Below are 20255 nucleotides of genomic sequence, written 5' to 3'. Positions count from 1 at the left end.
ATAGTTGACTAAGTTGTGCGAACTCTTACAGTGGTAGACTAGCAGATGTAGGGGAAAGTAGGTGTAACGGTCTACCCGATCGTAAGGTGCTAGCGCTTCTGAAAGACTATGTCTCGGTCATCTGTTTCTCAAACACCATGTAGTGCGAGAATCCCAACGGAGGAGATCAAGTCTTGTGGGGAAAAGTGCGCAAACCTCTGCAGAGTGTATAAACTAATCATGATTAGTCGTGTCCCCGGTTATGGACATCTTGAGTATCTAGTACTTGGATTATCATGTGAATCTCATCATGTTACTCTAATTAATATTGTTGGGTTTTAATGATGTTTCTTAATTGGGATTGAGAATGTTGTCAACCATTCTCAATGTTTAACAACCACCATGAAGGATAAATAAAAATGTATTCTTTGCAGTAGGGAAAAATTGGCTTTACGCAAAACTGTAACCATAGAGCTTTCCACCAGCCATATATGCATGTAGAATAGCTTTAATCTTTCATTACTCTCTATGTGTTACATTGCCAGCATATTTCATGTGCTGATCCGTTTCGGGCTGCAACGTTCATGTTACTGACTTTTCAGACGACGAGTAAGGTGCTTTTAGGTCGTGGTTCTATACTCAGTGATGCCATTGGAGTTGATGGACTCACTTATCTTCCAAGTCTTCCGCTGTTATCGTTATTAGATGGCTTTAAGCCATATTTATTGTAATAATTTCTCTTTTGAGACACTCGATGTAATAAGTGTGTGATTGCTACTCTGTTATAAATTTTTCAAGTACTGTGTGGTGTCAGCATTACTGATACAGGGATGACACCAGAGCACACAGATTGAACCGTTTGAGGTCTGGTCGCTACATTATGGTTAGAGTGTGTGATGTGGACTGAAGTGTTTTTTCCTGATTAGGCATGTTTCATATTTCCTGGTTTATCCTTGAAATTACAGAATTATTCTCCATTGTTCTTTCATTTTTGAATTTTGCATGGAAATTAGAAATTTACTTACTGAAAAACAAAAGAAAAAAAGAAATAGTTCTCATGGTTTTTGAATACTACATTTCTTTTCTAAGAAATCTGGCGCTTCCCTGACGTGATTCCCTCCCCTCCCCCTTGCCTCCAAACTCACGTGCGGATCTCCCCCCGTGGTGGGAGAGGATTTGCTATGGCCATGGAAAAAGCCCCCCTCGTGGGATTACACCCTGGAATGTTTTCACTATGCAACCAAATGAGGCCTCAGAGTGGCATGTTGCATCTGGAAAACCGATACCATCATTTCAGAGCTTGGGCAAGCATCAGCGCACCATCCAGCATTTTTCAGCAACGCTGTCATCTTTCAAGCATGTAGTCAGGCGATAGTGTAAAAGAATGACTATAAATATAATGATTATTTTACATCCACGAATCACAATGGGCAACTAGCGTCTAACAAAGAATGGCTATAAATTTAAGCTATTTTACATCAATGATCATACATGGACCATGAGCCCCTAACAGGATACACAAAGCAGCATCACGGTTTAGTCCAGAAGTACATGTGTCCCGAGTCTGCTGGGCTGAAAAGCAGAGAGACGAACTCGAGGCTTGTTTGCTAGTTTCTTTGGACAATACAACAGCTCCTGGTGCTTAAATCTCACCGGCATCAGAAAATATATGCTGTCCCTATTTCTTCCCATTATTCGCCCATCATTACGACCACAATAGAATGTCATGCCTCGTTGTTACCCGGTGTAGAAACTTCTGCACTGCACATAGGGCATACCTGCAACATAGCAATGGCCGAAACAGTTTTCTAGTATTCAGTTTCATCATGCGCCATTAATAACAAATTCCCTCTACAAATTAAGCTATTAGAGGAAAAATATAGATGGTATACGCATACTTCAATATCTAATACTCCCTCTGTAACTTAATTTAAGGCGTTTCCAGAGTCCACGTCACACAAGAAAAAGGTCTTACTGTGTATAAAATTGCTGTTTATGGTTGCTTTATCATGCAAAACAGGACTTCATGAGGATTGGCATCATGCAGGCTGATGGTGGAGAAAAAGTTTATGAAATCGCATTTGATGGAGGAATTAAGAGAACTTATTGTGTGACAATAGGTCCTTTCTTCCTTTTCTTTTATAAGAGATTGGTGGACATTTTTCCGGCTATGGAAGGAAGAACAGGGGGTGCTGGCTGTACCTTGTTTAACTGCAGCCACTGTTTTATGCAGTCAGAATGATATGAATGCTTGCAAGGAAGTGCAACCAATGATTCACTTTCCTCAAATTCCACACGGCAAATAACACATCTGCAAAATGAACTTCACGTATCAGAACATTTAATGACTATAGACAAAATTTTGAAAATATAAAAGGTTTTAAATCATGTACATACTGTTCCATGTTGCTGTCTTGATTATCTTCTGCTTGGTAAGTTACTGAAGGCAATGAAGCCAAAGTATCGGCAGAAACACCTCTGCTTTCCGTACCAACCACTTCACCCAATGCAACCAGCTCCTAAGAACACCAAAACTATTAATTAATATTGTAACGGTGAATCTTGAAGTTCAGTCTGGTTTAATAGAAAAGAATCTTAAATCTTCATATGCAGATATAAATGCAAATAATAACCACTTCTTCTAGTACAAAATAGAGAACTTACCTCATACGAGTATTCGTCTGGATCAACATCTTCCCATGCATCCTAAAGTTTGACATAAGCACAAATACTGAAAATGTCAGGTACCAACTTCATGCTTGGAAGATTGTTTATAATTAATTGATTATAACAAGAAAACAAGACTATCACATTGACAAAAATACAAATTGGTCGTATGGAACGGATATTGATAGATTCATAAGATTACTTTCAGCAGTTCCTAGTCCTGGATGCCAGCAACAATATGCTTATTCACAATAAAAAGATCATGATGAAAGGAAAATTTCATTCAAAACTCTAATAAACGATATGGTTGTGGGCATTTGAGGATGCTAGGATGCTTTCCCTTCCTTATTAAAAAAAGATTGGAAAATTACATACCAAATTCTATACTGGTCTTCTGTATATTTACAAACGACAGACAATGGAGTGAAGGCGCAAATATACCACCGTGTTAACCCAATCCACATTATTTTACTACATGTAGAGCAGTTCTAGGTTTTAGCCACCAACTACTGAATCCGATCAATGGCATGAAATTATTTATTCTAGACAAGATCACTGCAAAATACATAGATGATGAGTAGAAGGCAATAATGAAGATACAATGCAAACCCTAACATGAGCAATTAACTGATATGTGCTTGAAACATTCAGCTATCCAGGTTGAAAAACTGGGCCAAAAAACTAGTGCATACGATTTTAGTTAGACACAAACTTGAAGCTATCCTGAATAAAATAATAAATCTAATCTTGAGAGAGAAACTGCATGGTTGCCTAAGCATACACGTCAATAAACATTTGATTGTAACAATGGAATGTACTGTCACCTGTGCGCTATCCCCATCTTCCTCATCTTCGCCATCTTCAACATCATGCTCCATCTCTTCCCCTACTGAAGAAACAAAGAGACTAATCAACACCCAAAAAGGGGACCGGGAGAAAACGTGACTGAATTTCGAAAAGTCTTGTCTCCGGCACTCACAATCAGTGATCCCAGCGAGCGCCATGAGCCGCTGGGCGACCTCGCGCTCCTCGGCATCCTGCAGGGCCCGCGCATACGCCTCGTCGTCCTCGTACCGCGCGGGGTCCAATTCGGGCCCCTCCGCGTCGCCCACCTCCTCGTCCTCGTCCCCCTCCTCCTCGTAGTCGCTCCCCTCGTCGCCTTCGATCCCTTCCACTTCCTCTTCGTAGTAGTCGTAGCTCCCAGCGTCCGAGGCATCGTAGTCGCTGCCGTCCCCGCCGTGCGCGCTCAGCATCATGTACGCCCGCTCCTGCGGCACCGAGCGCGGCAACCCCAGATTAATTAAACCACGAAGCATCGGCGGCGGAACCGACCCCGGTAGATCTGGACGCTTACCTGCTCCTGGAGGACGCGCGCGAGGGCGAGGTCGGCCTCCTCCTGGCTTAAGGCGGTGAACGGCCGCCTCCCTACCGCGGCGGCCGACACGTCGTCCCCTCCGGCCCCGGCTGCGGCGGGAGTATTGGGGCTATGGTTTTGGTCCGCGCTGGGCTTCTCGCCGCCGTTTCCCTTGGGGCCCTCCATGGGGAGGGAGAGAGGGAGCAGTTAGGGATCGGAGACGAGAAGGAGAAGGGAACGACGAGAAGGAAGCAGAAATTCAATAGTGGCAACGTTAAGCAATCTCAGGCGCACCGCACCCGCACGCGGACGCGGTAGCTATATGAGGACGAGGCAAACGTTTTGCCGTGGGTTTGAACAGGAGGTATCTTTTTTTTATAGTATAACCTTAAAACATGAGGTATCTGTTTTTTTTTTCTTGAAATGCAGGAAGTACAGTATCTGGTTGGGACCGAGTCGGTCAGGGGACTCCTTTTTCTATTTCTTTAGACAGAGTGTTTCGTCAATGTTACATAAATTTTCCCTCCTTCTCTTCATTTCCATTTTTTCTTTTATATCTGTCTTTTTTTCCTTTTTGAAATCCGTCTTAATTGTCACACCTTTATTGACTTATCAAAAATGATAATTCGATAAATTTTTACCAAATAAGTAATTTCTATTTAGGTTGGTAAATCATGGGTAGGGATTTTATAAATAATTATTTACACAATCACATTAATACAAACATGTAATCACCGACTAAAGTACTGGAATTGTTATATCTTGTTGCTCATGCACAATTATCCAATGTAAAGAGAAATGTTCATATTGCAACTCTCAACTTGCCACACGATTTAAAAGTCAACCCTCAACTTTAAAATCGGGCATCCACATCTCAAACTAAGAACAACTCCAACACATCACCAAACATACGACACTAAATATCCACAGAAAATGTTCAGACGTGTCTGTCATGGATAGTAGGCAGGGTGCCAGCCATCCAACCGTATGCACCAAAAGTTTACCAGCTAAATTTTATTCCTATGCCCGGAGTACTAAAAATAATAAAAAATAAATACTCCTCGATCCATAACATATTCAGACACATGTTCGAGGTGTCTCCCTGAAACTCCCATAGATGTTGAACCAAATCATCCCGAAACTAATCATGAGTTTCTCGATTGCGAATTTAATGATGCATTTGCAGAAAATCCTCAAACGTTATCTATTCTATTTCAGAAGCTGGATATGATCATCCATCTCTTGAAATTTTAGACCTTGGCGACCACACAAGTTGTCGTCCTATCCCACAATACGTCTACATCTCATAGTTTAGCAGGTCCCCAAACAGTTACAAAATGGTCTTGATGCACTTCAAATGCCCTCTCAACATCATTTGTAGCTCCTTGTTTTTAGACTACGTGATTTTTTCGTCATCCCTTGACTCACAAATGGTCTTGACGAAGGTCACCCATAGAGGATAGATACCATCATAAACACAATATCTCATGTTATAATCATGATCATTGATGGTATAGTGCATGCAGTAGTTCGCCCGCACACAACCTTGCAAAACAATGAAGACTGTTGTGGCACGTTGATGTCACTGTGAGGCTCAGGTATGCTAAAGAAATATTGTCAAATTCATACATCCTGTAATGTAATTGCTTCAAAAATGATGGTGGTATTTTTACAGTGGCCTTCGTATTGGCCCTGTTGAGAATATGGATAGTTCTTCCATTTTCAGTGCATGCAATCTAGTGATTCAAGCATACCCGAAGCCCTCTTTATTCTCCAAGTGCCATGAGCCTTGTTATGTCTATGGCATTTGGTTCTCTCAAGTACTCCGGTTCAAACACCTTGATCACTTTAGTAGCAAATCTAAACATGCTTTGAGGCATGTGTTTTTAGACATGTCGAGGTACTCATCCTATGAGTTTGCTCGCGTGCCATATAGAAGCATCCTCATAGAGCCGTACACTAGTAATTAGAGAACCCAATGTTATTCATCATAGTGTGACGCCCGGATAATTAAGCTACAGTAATTCCACGCTAATGATGCCACGTCACCTCGATTACTGTTGTTGATCTCGCTTTAGTTCAAAAACCGATTCAAATTCAAATTTGAATTAAAGGCAGACATCAAAGTTTTGAAACTTTAAAACTAAAATGTTCGGGTGGTTCCAAATAATTCATAAGTGAATATGGTGAAGAAACCACACTATCAAAAAATGTTTAACTATTCAAGATAAATATAACTCTAGGTAAAACAATTAATTAAATACCTTTTGTATTATATAAAATTCTAAACTATTTTGTTCTGGGTAAAACCTTTTGTGATAGTGGGTTTAGTGGCAATGCTAAATTAGGAGTTGAAATTATATTTTTTACAAAATTAATATAAATTGAAGAGTAAAAAGGAAACAAATAAATAAAGGGAAAACTAAACCAAAAGAATAAATGAATAAAACGAAACCCCTGATGGGCCCCGGCCCACCAGGCCACAACCCAGGCCGGTCCACCTCCCACATCGGCCTACTTAACCCACCCCAAACCCTAACCTAGCCGATCCCCTCTCTCTCACTCCCTCCTCGGTCAACTCTTCCACCCCCGATCCCGATCCGGATCGGGGCGATGACCCCGCCGATGCCGACGCACGGAGGCCTTCCCTCGCCGGAGCCACTGCCGACGCTGTGCTCCTCCATCCCCTCGCCTCGTTGCTCACTGCCCGACGTCGCATGTCGCCCGGCCCCGCCGCCGTCGCACCTCGCCGCGACGCCGCCGCCTCCACCTCGTCGTCTACCCCGCCGGCCTGCCTCCTGCTCCGCCGCGTCGTCCCCGCCATGGACCTCCCCGACCTCTCCCTCGACCGGCTTCCCCCACGCCACAGCGCCCATCATCCCTCCAACGCGGGTGAGGCCCCCGGCCTCTCCTCTCTCCCCCGCCCACAGTCACCGTGTCATGCATGTGCTCCCGTTGCGTCCTGGCCGCCCTGGGCACTCCCTGGTCGTGCCCCCGTGCGTGCCAGCTCGCGCGTTGCCGCAGCCCTCGCCTCGCTCGCCGTTGCTAGCGCCTACCGCTGCCGCTGAAGATTGCTGTTGCGCTGATGCTTGCTGCAGCTGCTGCCGCTCACTGCCGTCCTTGTCGCCGAGCGCCGCTCCTCGACGCCCTCCGCGTGAGACCGCGCCCCCATGCTACGCTGCTTCCACCCAGCTGTGCCGCTGCTTCCGCATTAGTTGCTCTGCCTAGCCCTGCTAGAGCTCCGCTCCAGAGCCCGCCTCCGACCGTTGCTAGCGCCGGCAGCGGCGCCCCAACCACCCCTCCTCGCCAGCTTTGCCCCCCCCGCCCCCCTTCTCACTCCCGCTCACAGCCGCGCTGACCAGTCGGCCTCGCCGCGCCCTGGCCTCAGCCAGTGCTACGTGCGGGCTGTGGCCGCCGGCCACTACCGCTGGGCCCGGTCCAATAATTTGGGGGCCAATCCCCATTAACTTAACCCCCCACCTAATTAGTGTTTGGCCCAATGACGAACGGGGCCCATGCCCCTGTGCTATTTAGAACAAAAAAAGAAACAAAAAGTAATAATAATAAAATATTAATTAATTAATTAACTTAATTAATTTTGATTAATTAAGCTAATCAACTAATTAAACTAATTAAATTGTTAATTAATTAATTAATCAGTCAATGACAGTGGGGCCCACCCATAATTAATTCAAATTAGATTAACTAAATTTGAATAATTAACATGTGTCTCTGACCAGTGGGACCCACTGGTCAGGTTGACCAGTCAACCCCTGTTGACTGCTGACGTCAGCATGACATCATGCTGATGTCATAAATCCATTTTCAAATTAAGTTAAATAATTAATTAAATTCCAGAAATTAATAAAATCTTTAGAAAATCATATCTTTTAATCCGTAACTCGGATTAAATTATTTTCAACATGAAAGTTGCTCAGAACGACGAGACAAACCCGGATACACAACCCGTTCGTCCGCCACGCATCCCTAGCATACCGACACGCAACTTTCCCCCTCCGGTTCATCTGTCCGAAAACGCGAAACACCGGGAATACTTTCCCGGATGTTTTCCCCCTTCACCGGTACCACCTCGTACCGCGTTAGGGCACACCTAGCATTACGCTTTATCATGTCATGCATCGTCATGCATTTGTTTGCATTATATTTATTGTTTCTTCCCCCTCTTCTCTCGCTAGACACCGAGACCGACGCCGCTGCTACCCAGTACGACTACGGAGTTGACGACCACTCTCTCTTGCCAGAGCAACCAGGCAAGCCCTCCCCTTGATCACCAGATATCGCCTACTCTCTTCTATACTGCTTGCATTAGAGTAGTGTAGCATGTTACTGCTTTCCGTTAATCCTACCCTGATGCATAGCCTGTCCTTGCTACTACTGTTGTTACCTTTACCTGCAATCCTAATGCTTAGTATAGGATGCTAGTTTATCATCAAAGGCCCTACATTCTTGTCCGTCTGCCATGCTATACTATCGGGCCATGATCACTCGGGAGGTGATCACGGGTATATACTATATACTTTATATATGATACATGTGGTGAACAAAGACGGGTCGGCTCGTAGGAGTACCCGCGAGTGGAACTTTGAGGCGGAGCGATAGGGCAGGTTGAGACCACCTAGGAGAGAGGTGGGCCTGGCCCTGGTCGGCGTTCGCGGTTATTTCAAGATAACACATTTAACGAGATCTTGGTATTTGATCTGAGTCTGGCCACTGGCCTATACGCACTAACCATCTACGCAGGGACAGTTATGGGCACTCGACGTCGTGGTATCAGCCGAAGCCTTCGTGACGTCAGCAACTGAGCGGCGCGCGCCGGATTGGACTGGAACGCCTGCTAGGCTAGGTCTACTTCCGGCCACCCACGCAACGTGTAGGTGTGCTAAGGGCAATGGGCCCAGACCCCTGGGCGCTTAGGTTTAGACTGGCGTGCTGACCTCTCTGTTGGTCTAGGTGGGGCTGCGACGTGTTGATCTTCCGAGGCCGGGCATGACCCAGAAAAGTGTGTCCGGACAAAGGGGATCGAGCGTGTTGGGAAATGTGGTGCACCCCTGCGGGGAAGTTAAACTATTCGAATAGCCGTGATCTTCGGTAACAGGACGACTTGGAGTTGTACCTTGACCTTATGACAACTAGAACCAGATACTTAATAAAACACACCCTTCCAAGTGCCAGATACAACCGGTGATCGCTCTCTCACAGGGCGACGAGGGGAGGATCATCGGTTAGGGTTTTGCTATGCGATGTTACTTGGTGAACTTACCATCTACTCTCTTTTTCTGCTGCAAGATGGAGGTTACCGGAAGCGTAGTCTTCGAAAGGACTAGCTATCCCCCCTTATTCCGGCATTCTGCAGTTCAGTCCACATATGATAGCCTTATTCCAGTTGATACCAATGCATTCATATGTAGTGTAGCTCCTTGCTTGCGAGTACTTTGGATGAGTACTCACGGTTGCTTTCTCCCTCTTTTCCCCTTTCCCTTCTACCCGATTGCTGCGACCAGACGTTGGAGTCCAGGAGCCAGACGCCACCATCGACGACGACTACTACTACTCGGGAGGTGCCTACTACTACATGCAGCCCGTTGACGGCGACCAGGAGTAGTTAGGAGGATCCCAGGCAGGAGGCTTGTGCCTCTTTCGATCTATATCCCTGTTTGTGCTAGCCTTCTTAAGGCAAACTTGTCTAACTTATGTCTGTACTCAGATATTGTTGCTTCCGCTGACTCGTCTATGATCGAGCTCTTGTATTCGAGCCCTCGAGGCCCCTGGCTTGTAATATGATGCTTGTATGACTTATTTTATTTGTAGAGTTGTGTTGTGATATCTTCCCGTGAGTCCCTGATCTTGATTGTACACGTTTGCGTGTATGATTAGTGTACGATTGAATCGGGGGCGTCACAAGTTGGTATCAGAGCCGACTGCTTGTAGGAATCCCCCTTCCACACTCCTTGGCCGAAGTCAAGTCTAGACATTATAAAAACTTTTACTAACATGGCTGTGTGCCTTACGGGCCCACGTCGCCATCTGGGTGGTATTAGGATCTTTTATTCCTCGACCTATACTCTGCGACTCTGATCTCTTTTCTATTCGGGTTAAATGATTTTTACTAATGCCGACTCTAGGTTCTCATAACTACTTCCACCCGGAGAGCCCCTTACTCCAGATGAATACTTGGTGCCTACCGACTTGCAGTTCTTTGTCACATGAATACCCCTACGGATAAATCCTCGCACTTGTTGAGTATCGCTCATACCCAGTTGATTCAAGCAATTCACAGAAGTCTTCAAAATACCATTCGATCTTCCGAAAATCCTTTGGAGCCTTTTGCTCTTGAAATTCTTGCTTACTTGCATTATGGTTAATCCCATAAGTCTAGTAATCTTATTGACATCCTTTGTCATTATCATTTTGAGTCTGTTGATTCAATATGTTGTGAATGCTCGCAATCCTCAATCAGTTCCTATAATTCATCCTTCCGGCTCAGTCGTCGTTTTTAACTGGAGCTGGTTCTCGACCAATCAAATTCCCGTCGATTGTACCCCTAAGCCAGCTTAGCTTATCCATCCTAAATCAGAGCGTTTGCTTCTAATCCCTTGATTTGGAAATCATAATTCCTTGGCAATTAAACTTTGAATTAGTTAATTGCTTCTGTAGTCCAGTGCCTTCGCATTGTTTCTTCCTCTGGTTGTGTGCCGATGCTCACATCAGCTCCACCATGGACCGTCGGATCATTTGTTGAAATATCATCCGACAGCGTCCTTCGTATACAAATGTTGGAAATATGCCCTAGAGGCAATAATCAAAGGATTATTATTATATTTCCTTGTTCATGATAATTGTCTTTTATTCATGCTATAATTGTGTTATCTGGAAATCGTAATACATGTGTGAATACATAGACACCAACATGTCCCTAGTAAGCCTCTAGTTGACTAGCTCGTTGATCAACAGATAGTCATGGTTTCCTGACTATGGACATTGGATGTCATTGATAACGAGATCACATCATTAGGAGAATGATGTGATGGAAAAGACCCAATCCTAAACATAGCACAAGATCGTATAGTTCATTTGCTAGAGTTTTTCCAATGTCAAGTATCTTTTCCTTAGACCATGAGATCGTGTAACTCCCGGATACCGTAGGAGTGCTTTGGGTGTACCAAACGTCACAACGTAACTGGGTGAATATAAAGGTATACTACGGGTATCTCCGAAAGTGTCTGTTGGGTTGAAACGGATCAAGACTGGGATTTGTCACTCCGTATGACGGAGAGGTATCTCTGGGCCCACTCGGTAATGCATCATCATAATGAGCTCAAAGTGACCAAGTGTCTGGTCACGGGATCATGCATTACGGTACGAGTAAAGTGACTTGCCGGTAACGAGATTGAACAAGGTATTGGGATACCGACGATCCAATCTCGGGCAAGTAACGTACTGATTGACAAAGGGAATTGTATACGGGGTTGCTTGAATCCTCGACATCGTGGTTCATCCGATGAGATCATCGAGGAGCATGTGGGAGCCAACATGGGTATCCAGATCCCGCTGTTGGTTATTGACTGGAGAGCCATCTCGGTCATGTCTACATGTCTCCCGAACCCGTAGGGTCTACACACTTAAGGTTCGGTGACGCTAGGGTTGTAGAGATATGAATATGCAGTAACCCGAAAGTTGTTCGGAGTCCCGGATGAGATCCCGGACGTCACGAGGAGTTCCGGAATGGTCCGGAGGTGAAGAATTATATATAGGAAGTGCAGTTTCGGCCATCGGGAGAGTTTCGGGGGTCACCGGTATTGTACCGAGACCACCGGATGGGTCCCGGGGGTCCACCGGGTGGGACCACCCATCCCGGAGGGCCCCATGGGCTGAAGTGGGGAGGGAAACCAGCCCATAGTGGGCTAGTGCGCCCCCTTGGCCCACCCCCTGCGCCTAGGGTTGGAAACCCTAGGGTGGGGGGGGGCCCACTTGCCTTGGGGGCCACTCCACCCTTGGCTGCCGCCCCCCCTAGGAGATCCCATATCCTAGGGCCGGCGCCCCCCCTTGGGGAGCCTATATAAAGGGGGGAGGGAGGGGCAGCCGCACCTTTGAGTCTTGGCGCCTCCCTCTCCCCTGCTACTCCTCTCCCTCTCGCAGAAGAACAGCGAAGCCCTGCTGCGGTGACTGCTGCATCCACCACCACGCCGTCGTGTTGCTGGATCTTCATCAACCTCTCCTTCCCCCTTGCTGGATCAAGAAGGAGGAGACGTCACGCTGACCGTACGTGTGTTGAACACGGAGGTGCCGTCCGTTCGGCGCTAGGATCTCTGGTGATTTGGATCACGTCGAGTACGACTTCCTCATCCCCGTTCTTTGAACGCTTCCACGCGTGATCTACAAAGGTATGTAGATGCAATCCGATCACTCGCTGCTAGATGAACTCATAGATGGATCATGGTGAAACCGTAGGAAATTTTTTGTTTTCTGCAACGTTCTCCAACAGTGGCATCATGAGCCAGGTCTATGCGTAGTTCTTTTTGCACGAGTAGAACACAAATTGTTGTGGGCGTAGATGTTGTCAACTTTATTGCCGCTACTAGTCTTATTTTGCTTCAGCAGTATTGTGGGATGAAGCAGCCCGGACCAACCTTACACGTACGCTTACGTGAGACCGGTTCCACCGACTGACATGCACTAGTTGCATAAGGTGGCTGGCGGGTGTCTGTCTCTCCCACTTTAGTTGGAGCGGATTCGATGAAAAGGGTCCTTATGAAGGGTAAATAGAAGTTGACAAATCACGTTGTGGCTTTCACGTAGGTAAGGAAACGTTCTTGCTAGAACCCTATTGCAGCCACGTAAAACTTGCAACAACAATTAGAGGACGTCTAACTTGTTTTTGCAGCAAGTGTTTTGTGATGTGATATGGCCAAAGTTGTGATGAATGATGAATGATATATATGTGATGTATGAGATGTTCATGCTATTGTAATAGGAATCACGACTTGCATGTCGATGAGTATGACAACCGGCAGGAGCCATAGGAGTTGTCTTTATTTTTTGTATGACCTGCGTGTCATTGAGAAACGCCATGTAAATTACTTTACTTTATTGCTAAACGTGTTAGCCATGGTAGTAGAAGTAATAGTTGGTGAGCAACTTCATGGAGACACAATGATGGAGATCATGATGATGGAGATCATGGTGTCATGCCGGTGACAAGATGATCATGGAGCCCCAAGATGGAGATCAAAGGAGCTATGTGATATTGGCCATATCATGTCACTATTATTATTTGATTGCATGTGATGTTTATCATGTTTTTGCATCTTGTTTACTTAGAACGACGGTAGTAAATAAGATGATCCCTCATAATAATTTCAAGAAAGTGTTCCCCCTAACTGTGCGCCGTTGCGACAGTTCGTTGTTTTGAAGCACCACGTGATGATCGGGTGTGATAGATTCCAACGTTCACATACAACAGGTGTAAGACAGATTTACACATGCAAACACTTAGGTTGACTTGACGAGCCTAGCATGTACAGACATGGCCTCGGAACACAGAAGACCGAAAGGTCGAGCATGAGTCGTATAGAAGATACGATCAACATGAAGATGTTCACCGATGTTGACTAGTCCGTCTCACGTGATGATCGGACACGGCCTAGTTAACTCAGATCATGTTATACTTAGATGACTGGAGGGATGTCTATCTGAGTGGGAGTTCATTAAATAGATGAACTTAATTATTATGAACTTAGTCTAAAATCTTTATAATATGTCTTGTAGATCAAATGGCCCACGTTGTCCTCAACTTCAACGCGTTCCTAGAGAAAACCAAGCTGAAAGACGATGGCAGCAACTATACGGACTGGGTCCAGAACCTGAGGATCATCCTCATAGCTGCCAAGAAAGATTATGTCCTAGAAGCACCGCTAGGTGACGCACCCGTCCCACAGAACCAAGACGTTATGAACGCTTGGCAGACACGTGCTGATGATTACTCGCTCGTTCAGTGCGGCATGCTTTACAGCTTAGAACCGGGGCTCCAAAAGCGTTTTGAGAGACACGGAGCATATGAGATGTTCGAAGAGCTGAAAATGGTTTTTCAAGCTCATGCCCGGGTCGAGAGATATGAAGTCTCTGACAAGTTCTTCAGCTGTAAGATGGAGGAAAATAGTTCTGGCAGCGAGCACATACTCAAAATGTCTGGGTTGCATAACCGCTTGACTCAGCTGGGAGTTAATCTCCCGGATGACGCGGTCATTGACAGAATCCTTCAGTCGCTTCCACCGAGCTACAAGAGCTTTGTGATGAACTTCAATATGCAGGGGATGGAAAAGACCATTCCTGAAGTATTTGCAATGCTGAAATCAGCATAGGTAGAAGTCAAAAAGGAACATCAAGTGTTGATGGTGAATAAAACCACTAAGTTCAAGAAAGGCAAGGGTAAGAAGAACTTCAAGAAGGACGGCAAGGGAGTTGCCGCGCCCGGCAAGCAAGCTGCCGGTAAGAAGCCAAAGAATGGACCCAAGCCCGAGACTGAGTGCTTTTATTGCAAGGAGAGTGGTCACTGGAAGCGGAACTGCCCCAAATACTTAGCGGAAAAGAAGGCCGGCAAAACGAAAGGTATATGTGATATACATGTAATTGATGTGTACCTTACCAGTACTCGTAGTAGCTCCTGGGTATTTGATACCGGTGCAGTTTCTCACATTTGTAACTCAAAGCAGGAGCTGCGGAATAAGCGGAGACTGGCGACGACGAGGTGACGATGCGCGTCGGGAATGGTTCCAAGGTCGATGTGATCGCCGTCGGCACGCTATCTCTACATTTACCTACGGGATTAGTTTTGAACCTCAATAATTGTTATTTAGTGCCAAGTTTGAGCATGAACATTGTATCAGGATCTCGTTTAATACGAGATGGCTACTCATTTAAATCCGAGAATAATGGTTGTTCTATTTATATGAGAGATATGTTTTATGGTCATGCTCCGATGGTGAATGGTTTATTCTTAATGAATCTCGAGCGTAATGCTACACATATTCATAGTGTGAGTACCAAAAGATGTAAGGTTGATAATGATAGTCCCACATACTTGTGGCACTGCCGCCTTGGTCACATAGGTGTCAAACGCATGAAGAAGCTCCATGCAGATGGACTTTTAGAGTCTCTTGATTACGAATCATTTGACACATGCGAACCATGCCTCATGGGTAAAATGAGCAAGACTCCGTTCTCAGGAACAATGGAGCGAGCAACCAACTTATTGGAAATCATACATACTGATGTGTGCGGTCCAATGAGTGTTGAGGCTCGCGGTGGTTATCGTTATGTTCTCACCCTCACTGATGACTTGAGTAGATATGGGTATGTCTACTTAATGAAACACAAGTCTGAGACCTTTGAAAGGTTCAAGGAATTTCAGAGTGAGGTTGAGAATCAACGTGACAGGAAAATCAAGTTCTTGCGATCAGATCGTGGGGGAGAATACTTGAGTCACGAATTTGGCACACACTTACGAAAATGTGGAATAGTTTCAAAACTCACGCCGCCTGGAACACCTCAGCGTAATGGTGTGTCCGAACATCGTAATCGCACTCTATTAGATATGGTGCGATCTATGATGTCTCTTACCGATTTACCGCTATCATTTTGGGGCTATGCTTTAGAGACTGCCGCATTCACTTTAAATAGGGCTCCGTCGAAATCCATTGAGACGACACCGTATGAATTATGGTTTGGGAAGAAGCCTAAGCTGTCGTTTCTAAAAGTTTGGGGATGCGATGCTTATGTCAAGAAACTTCAACCTGAAAAGCTCGAACCCAAGTCGGAAAAATGCGTCTTCATAGGATACCCTAAAGAAACTATTGGGTATACGTTCTACCTCAGATACGAAGGCAAGATCTTTGTTGCCAAGAATGGATCCTTTCTAGAGAAGGAGTTTCTCTCGAAAGAAGTAAGTGGGAGGAAAGTAGAACTTGATGAAGTATTACCTCTTGAACCGGAAAATGGCGCAACTCAAGAAAATGTTCCTGAGGTGCCTGTACCGAATAGAGAGGAAGTTAATGATGATGGTCATGAAACTTCAGATCAAGTTTCTACTGAACTTCGTAGGTCCACAAGGACACGTTCCGCACCAGAGTGGTACGGCAACCCTTTCTTGGAAATCATGTTGTTAGACAATGGTGAACCTTCGAACTATGAAGAAGCGATGGCGGGCCCAGATTCCAACAAATGGCTTGAAGCCATGCAATCCGAGATAGGATCCATGTATGAAAACAAAGTATGGACTTTGACAGACTTGCCCGATGATCGACGAGCGATAGAAAACAAATGGATCTTTAAGAAGAAGACGGACGCGGATGGTAATGTTACCATCTATAAAGCTCGACTTGTCGCTAAGGGTTATCGGCAAGTTCAAGGGGTTGACTACGATGAGACTTTCTCTCCCGTAGCGAAGCTGAAGTCCGTCCGAATTATGTTAGCAATTGCCGCATACTATGATTATGAGATATGGCAAATGGACGTCAAAATGGCATTCCTTAATGGTTTCCTTAAGGAAGAATTGTATATGATGCAGCCGGAAGGTTTTGTCGATCCTAAGAATGCTGACAAGGTGTGCAAGCTCCAACGCTCGATTTATGGGCTGGTGCAAGCATCTCGGAGTTGGAACATTCGCTTTGATGAGATGATCAAAGCGTTTGGGTTTATGCAGACTTATGGAGAAGCCTTCGTTTACAAGAAAGTGAGTGGGAGCTCTGTAGCATTTCTCATATTATATGTAGATGACATACTTTTGATGGGAAATGATATAGAGCTTTTGGACAGCATTAAGGCCTACTTGAATAAGAGTTTTTCAATGAAGGACCTTGGAGAAGCTGCTTATATATTAGGCATCAAGATCTATAGAGATAGATCAAGATGCCTCATAGGTCTTTCACAAAGCACATACCTTGATAAGATATTGAAGAAGTTCAATATGGATCAGTCTAAGAAGGGGTTCTTGCCTGTTTTGCAAGGTGTGAAATTGAGCTCAGCTCAATGTCCGACCACGGTAGAAGATATAGAAGAGATGAGTGTCATCCCCTATGCCTCAGCCATAGGTTCTATTATGTATGCCATGCTGTGTACCAGACCTGATGTAAACCTTGCCGTAAGTTTGGTAGGTAGGTACCAAAGTAATCCTGGCAAGGAACACTGGACAGCGGTCAAGAATATCCTCAAGTACCTAAAAAGGACTAAGGAAATGTTTCTCGTTTATGGAGGTGACGAAGAGCTTGTCGTAAAGGGTTACGTCGACGCTAGCTTCGACACAGATCTGGATGACTCTAAGTCACAAACCGGATACGTGTATATTTTGAATGGTGGGGCAGTAAGCTGGTGCAGTTGCAAGCAGAGCGTCGTGGCGGGATCTACATGTGAAGCGGAGTACATGGCAGCCTCGGAGGTAGCGCATGAAGCAATTTGGGTGAAGGAGTTCATCACCGACCTAGGAGTCATACCCAATGCGTCGGGGCCGATCAAACTCTTCTGTGACAACACTAGGGCTATTGCACTTGCCAAGGAGCCCAGGTTTCACAAGAAGACCAGGCACATCAAGCGTCGCTTCAACTCCATTTGTGAAAATGTTCAAGATGGAGACATAGATATTTGTAAAGTACATACGGACCTGAATGTAGCAGATCCTTTGACTAAACCTCTCCCTAGAGCAAAACATGATCAACACCAGAATTCCATGGGTGTTCGATTCATCACAATGTAACTAGATTATTGACTCTAGTGCAAGTGGGAGACGGTTGGAAATATGCCCTAGAGGCAATAATAAAAGGATTATTATTATATTTCCTTGTTCATGATAATTGTCTTTTATTCATGCTATAATTGTGTTATCCGGAAATCGTAATACATGTGTGAATACATAGACACCAACATGTCCCTAGTAAGCCTATAGTTGACTAGCTCGTTGATCAACAAATAGTCATGGTTTCCTGACTATGGACATTGGATGTCATTGATAATGATATCACATCATTAGGAGAATGATGTGATGGACAAGACCCAATCCTAAACATAGCACAAGATCGTATAGTTCATTTGCTAGAGTTTTTCCAATGTCAAGTATCTTTTCCTTAGACCATGAGATCGTGTAACTCCCGGATACCATAGGAGTGCTTTGGGTGTACCAAACGTCACAACATAACTGGGTGACTATAAAGGTATACTACGGGTATCTCCGAAAGTGTCTGTTGGGTTGAAACGGATCAAGACTGGGATTTGTCACTCCATATGACGGAGAGGTATCTCTGGGCCCACTCGGTAATGCATCATCATAATGAGCTCAAAGTGACCAAGTGTCTGGTCACGGGATCATGCATTACGGTACGAGTAAAGTGACTTGCCGGTAACGAGATTGAACGAGGTATTGGGATACCGACGATCGAATCTCGGGCAAGTAACGTACCGATTGACAAAGGGAATTGTATACGGGGTTGCTTGAATCCTCGACATCGTGGTTCATCCGATGAGATCATCGAGGAGCATGTGGGAGCCAACATGGGTATCCAGATCCCGCTGTTGGTTATTGACCGGAGAGCCATCTCGGTCATGTCTACATGTCTCCCGAACCCGTAGGGTCTACACACTTAAGGTTCGGTGACGCTAGGGTTGTAGAGATATGAATATGCAGTAACCCGAAAGTTGTTCGGAGTCCCGGATGAGATCCCGGACGTCACGAGGAGTTCCGGAATGGTCCGGAGGTGAAGAATTATATATAGGAAGTGCAGTTTCGGCCATCGGGAGAGTTTCGGGGGTCACCGGTATTGTACCGGGACCACCGGATGGGTCCCGGGGGTCCACCGGGTGGGACCACCCATCCCGGAGGGCCCCATGGGCTGAAGTGGGGGGGAAACCAGCCCATAGTGGGCTGGTGCGCCCCCTTGGCCCACCCCCTGCGCCTAGGGTTGGAAACCCTAGGGTGGGGGGGGGGGCGCCCCACTTGCCTTGGGGGCCACTCCACCCTTGGCCGCCGCCCCCCCTAGGAGATCCCATATCCTAGGGCCGGCGCCCCCCCTTGGGGAGCCTATATAAAGGGGGGAGGGAGGGGCAGCCGCACCTTTGAGTCTTGGCGCCTCCCTCTCCCCTGCTACACCTCTCCCTCTCGCAGAAGAACAGCGAAGCCCTGCTGCGGTGACTGCTGCATCCACCACCACGCCGTCGTGCTGCTGGATCTTCATCAACCTCTCCTTCCCCCTTGCTGGATCAAGAAGGAGGAGACGTCACGCTGACCGTACGTGTGTTGAACACGGAGGTGCCGTCCGTTCGGTGCTAGGATCTCTGGTGATTTGGATCACGTCGAGTACGACTTCCTCATCCCCGTTCTTTGAACGCTTCCACGTGTGATCTACAAAGGTATGTAGATGCAATCCGATCACTCGTTGCTAGATGAACTCATAGATGGATCTTGGTGAAACCGTAGGAAATTTTTTGTTTTCTGCAACGTTCTCCAACAACAAAAACCTCGAGAAGTTCTTTCCCTGATACATAATGCCTTAGGTAAATAGTATTCTCTGTTTTTGTCAACCATGCTCTACTATCGAGCTTGTGTTATTTACTATTGAAGCTTGTGGTATATGTTTCCATGATACCCTGACGGGTTGAACCTATGCCTTCCTTTATATGTGTGAACTCAGAAGTTTTCACGAGTCATACTCATCTGGTATTTCACCGGGTAAAACTTTCAACACTAATGCCTTTATCAAAGCGAGAAGTGAATGGAAGGTTATAAATTGAAGAAGTGGGAGTCGACCTTGAACCTTGCGTTCATGCCCATGGACACGATGTATAACTTAGCATGGAAGCTGCTCGTAAAAATAATTACCCCCTTGTTATAAGTTCATCTTGTTTCGTGGTTCGATCCTTTATGATCGTGGACTCCGACCATGTTCTCCTTTAAATACCATTTCTCGTGCAAGTTTAAGCACTTGTCTTCTACAGAGCATTACCCTAGTCCAACCTCTACTTTGATCTGTCGTCGAGTATTACCCCCTGGTATCTCGAGATTATCATGGAACTGCATAGCTTCTTATGAGTACTTCATCCCACTGGTTCCAATTTTTGACGGGCTCTGAGTCATTAAACACTCAAAGACACCGATATCTGAACCGAGTCCGCACTACGGTTCAACAACTTTTCAGTAATATTCTTTAAGTACGAGTTTGTACCCGGTCACGCCATTCCTAGCATATTTGGCTAT

At 45.6% G+C, this 20255-nt stretch overlaps 1 protein-coding gene across 1 annotated transcript; it reads right to left on the bottom strand.

The window, feature by feature from the left end:
- Positions 1-1351: 1351 nt before the first annotated feature.
- On the bottom strand, positions 1352-4345 carry LOC125521913 (E3 ubiquitin ligase BIG BROTHER-related-like). The gene is made up of 7 exons (XM_048686973.1): positions 4001-4345; positions 3626-3914; positions 3471-3535; positions 2644-2685; positions 2377-2498; positions 2182-2290; positions 1352-1757 (listed from the first exon to the last, which is right to left on the bottom strand). Exons 1-7 carry the CDS (start codon positions 4184-4186, stop codon positions 1704-1706), a joined length of 867 nt encoding a protein of 288 aa, XP_048542930.1. The 5' UTR covers positions 4187-4345; the 3' UTR covers positions 1352-1703.
- Positions 4346-20255: the final 15910 nt, after the last annotated feature.

Source organism: Triticum urartu, chromosome 7 (assembly GCF_003073215.2).
Source record: "Triticum urartu cultivar G1812 chromosome 7, Tu2.1, whole genome shotgun sequence".
Lineage (NCBI taxonomy): Eukaryota > Viridiplantae > Streptophyta > Magnoliopsida > Poales > Poaceae > Triticum > Triticum urartu.
Note: the sequence above shows the minus strand (reverse complement) of the source record. Positions and strands in the feature narration are given on the sequence as shown.

Coding starts and splice junctions, on each gene's coding strand:
- LOC125521913 (XM_048686973.1), bottom strand. CDS start 4,186: ATGGAGGGCCCCAAGGGAAACGGCGGCGAGAAGCCCAGCGCGGACCAA. Junction 3,536..3,625: donor GCTCGCTGGGATCACTGATT/GTGAGTGCCGGA, acceptor TTGTTTCTTCAG/TAGGGGAAGAGATGGAGCAT. Junction 1,758..2,181: donor AGTGGCTGCAGTTAAACAAG/GTACAGCCAGCA, acceptor GCTATGTTGCAG/GTATGCCCTATGTGCAGTGC.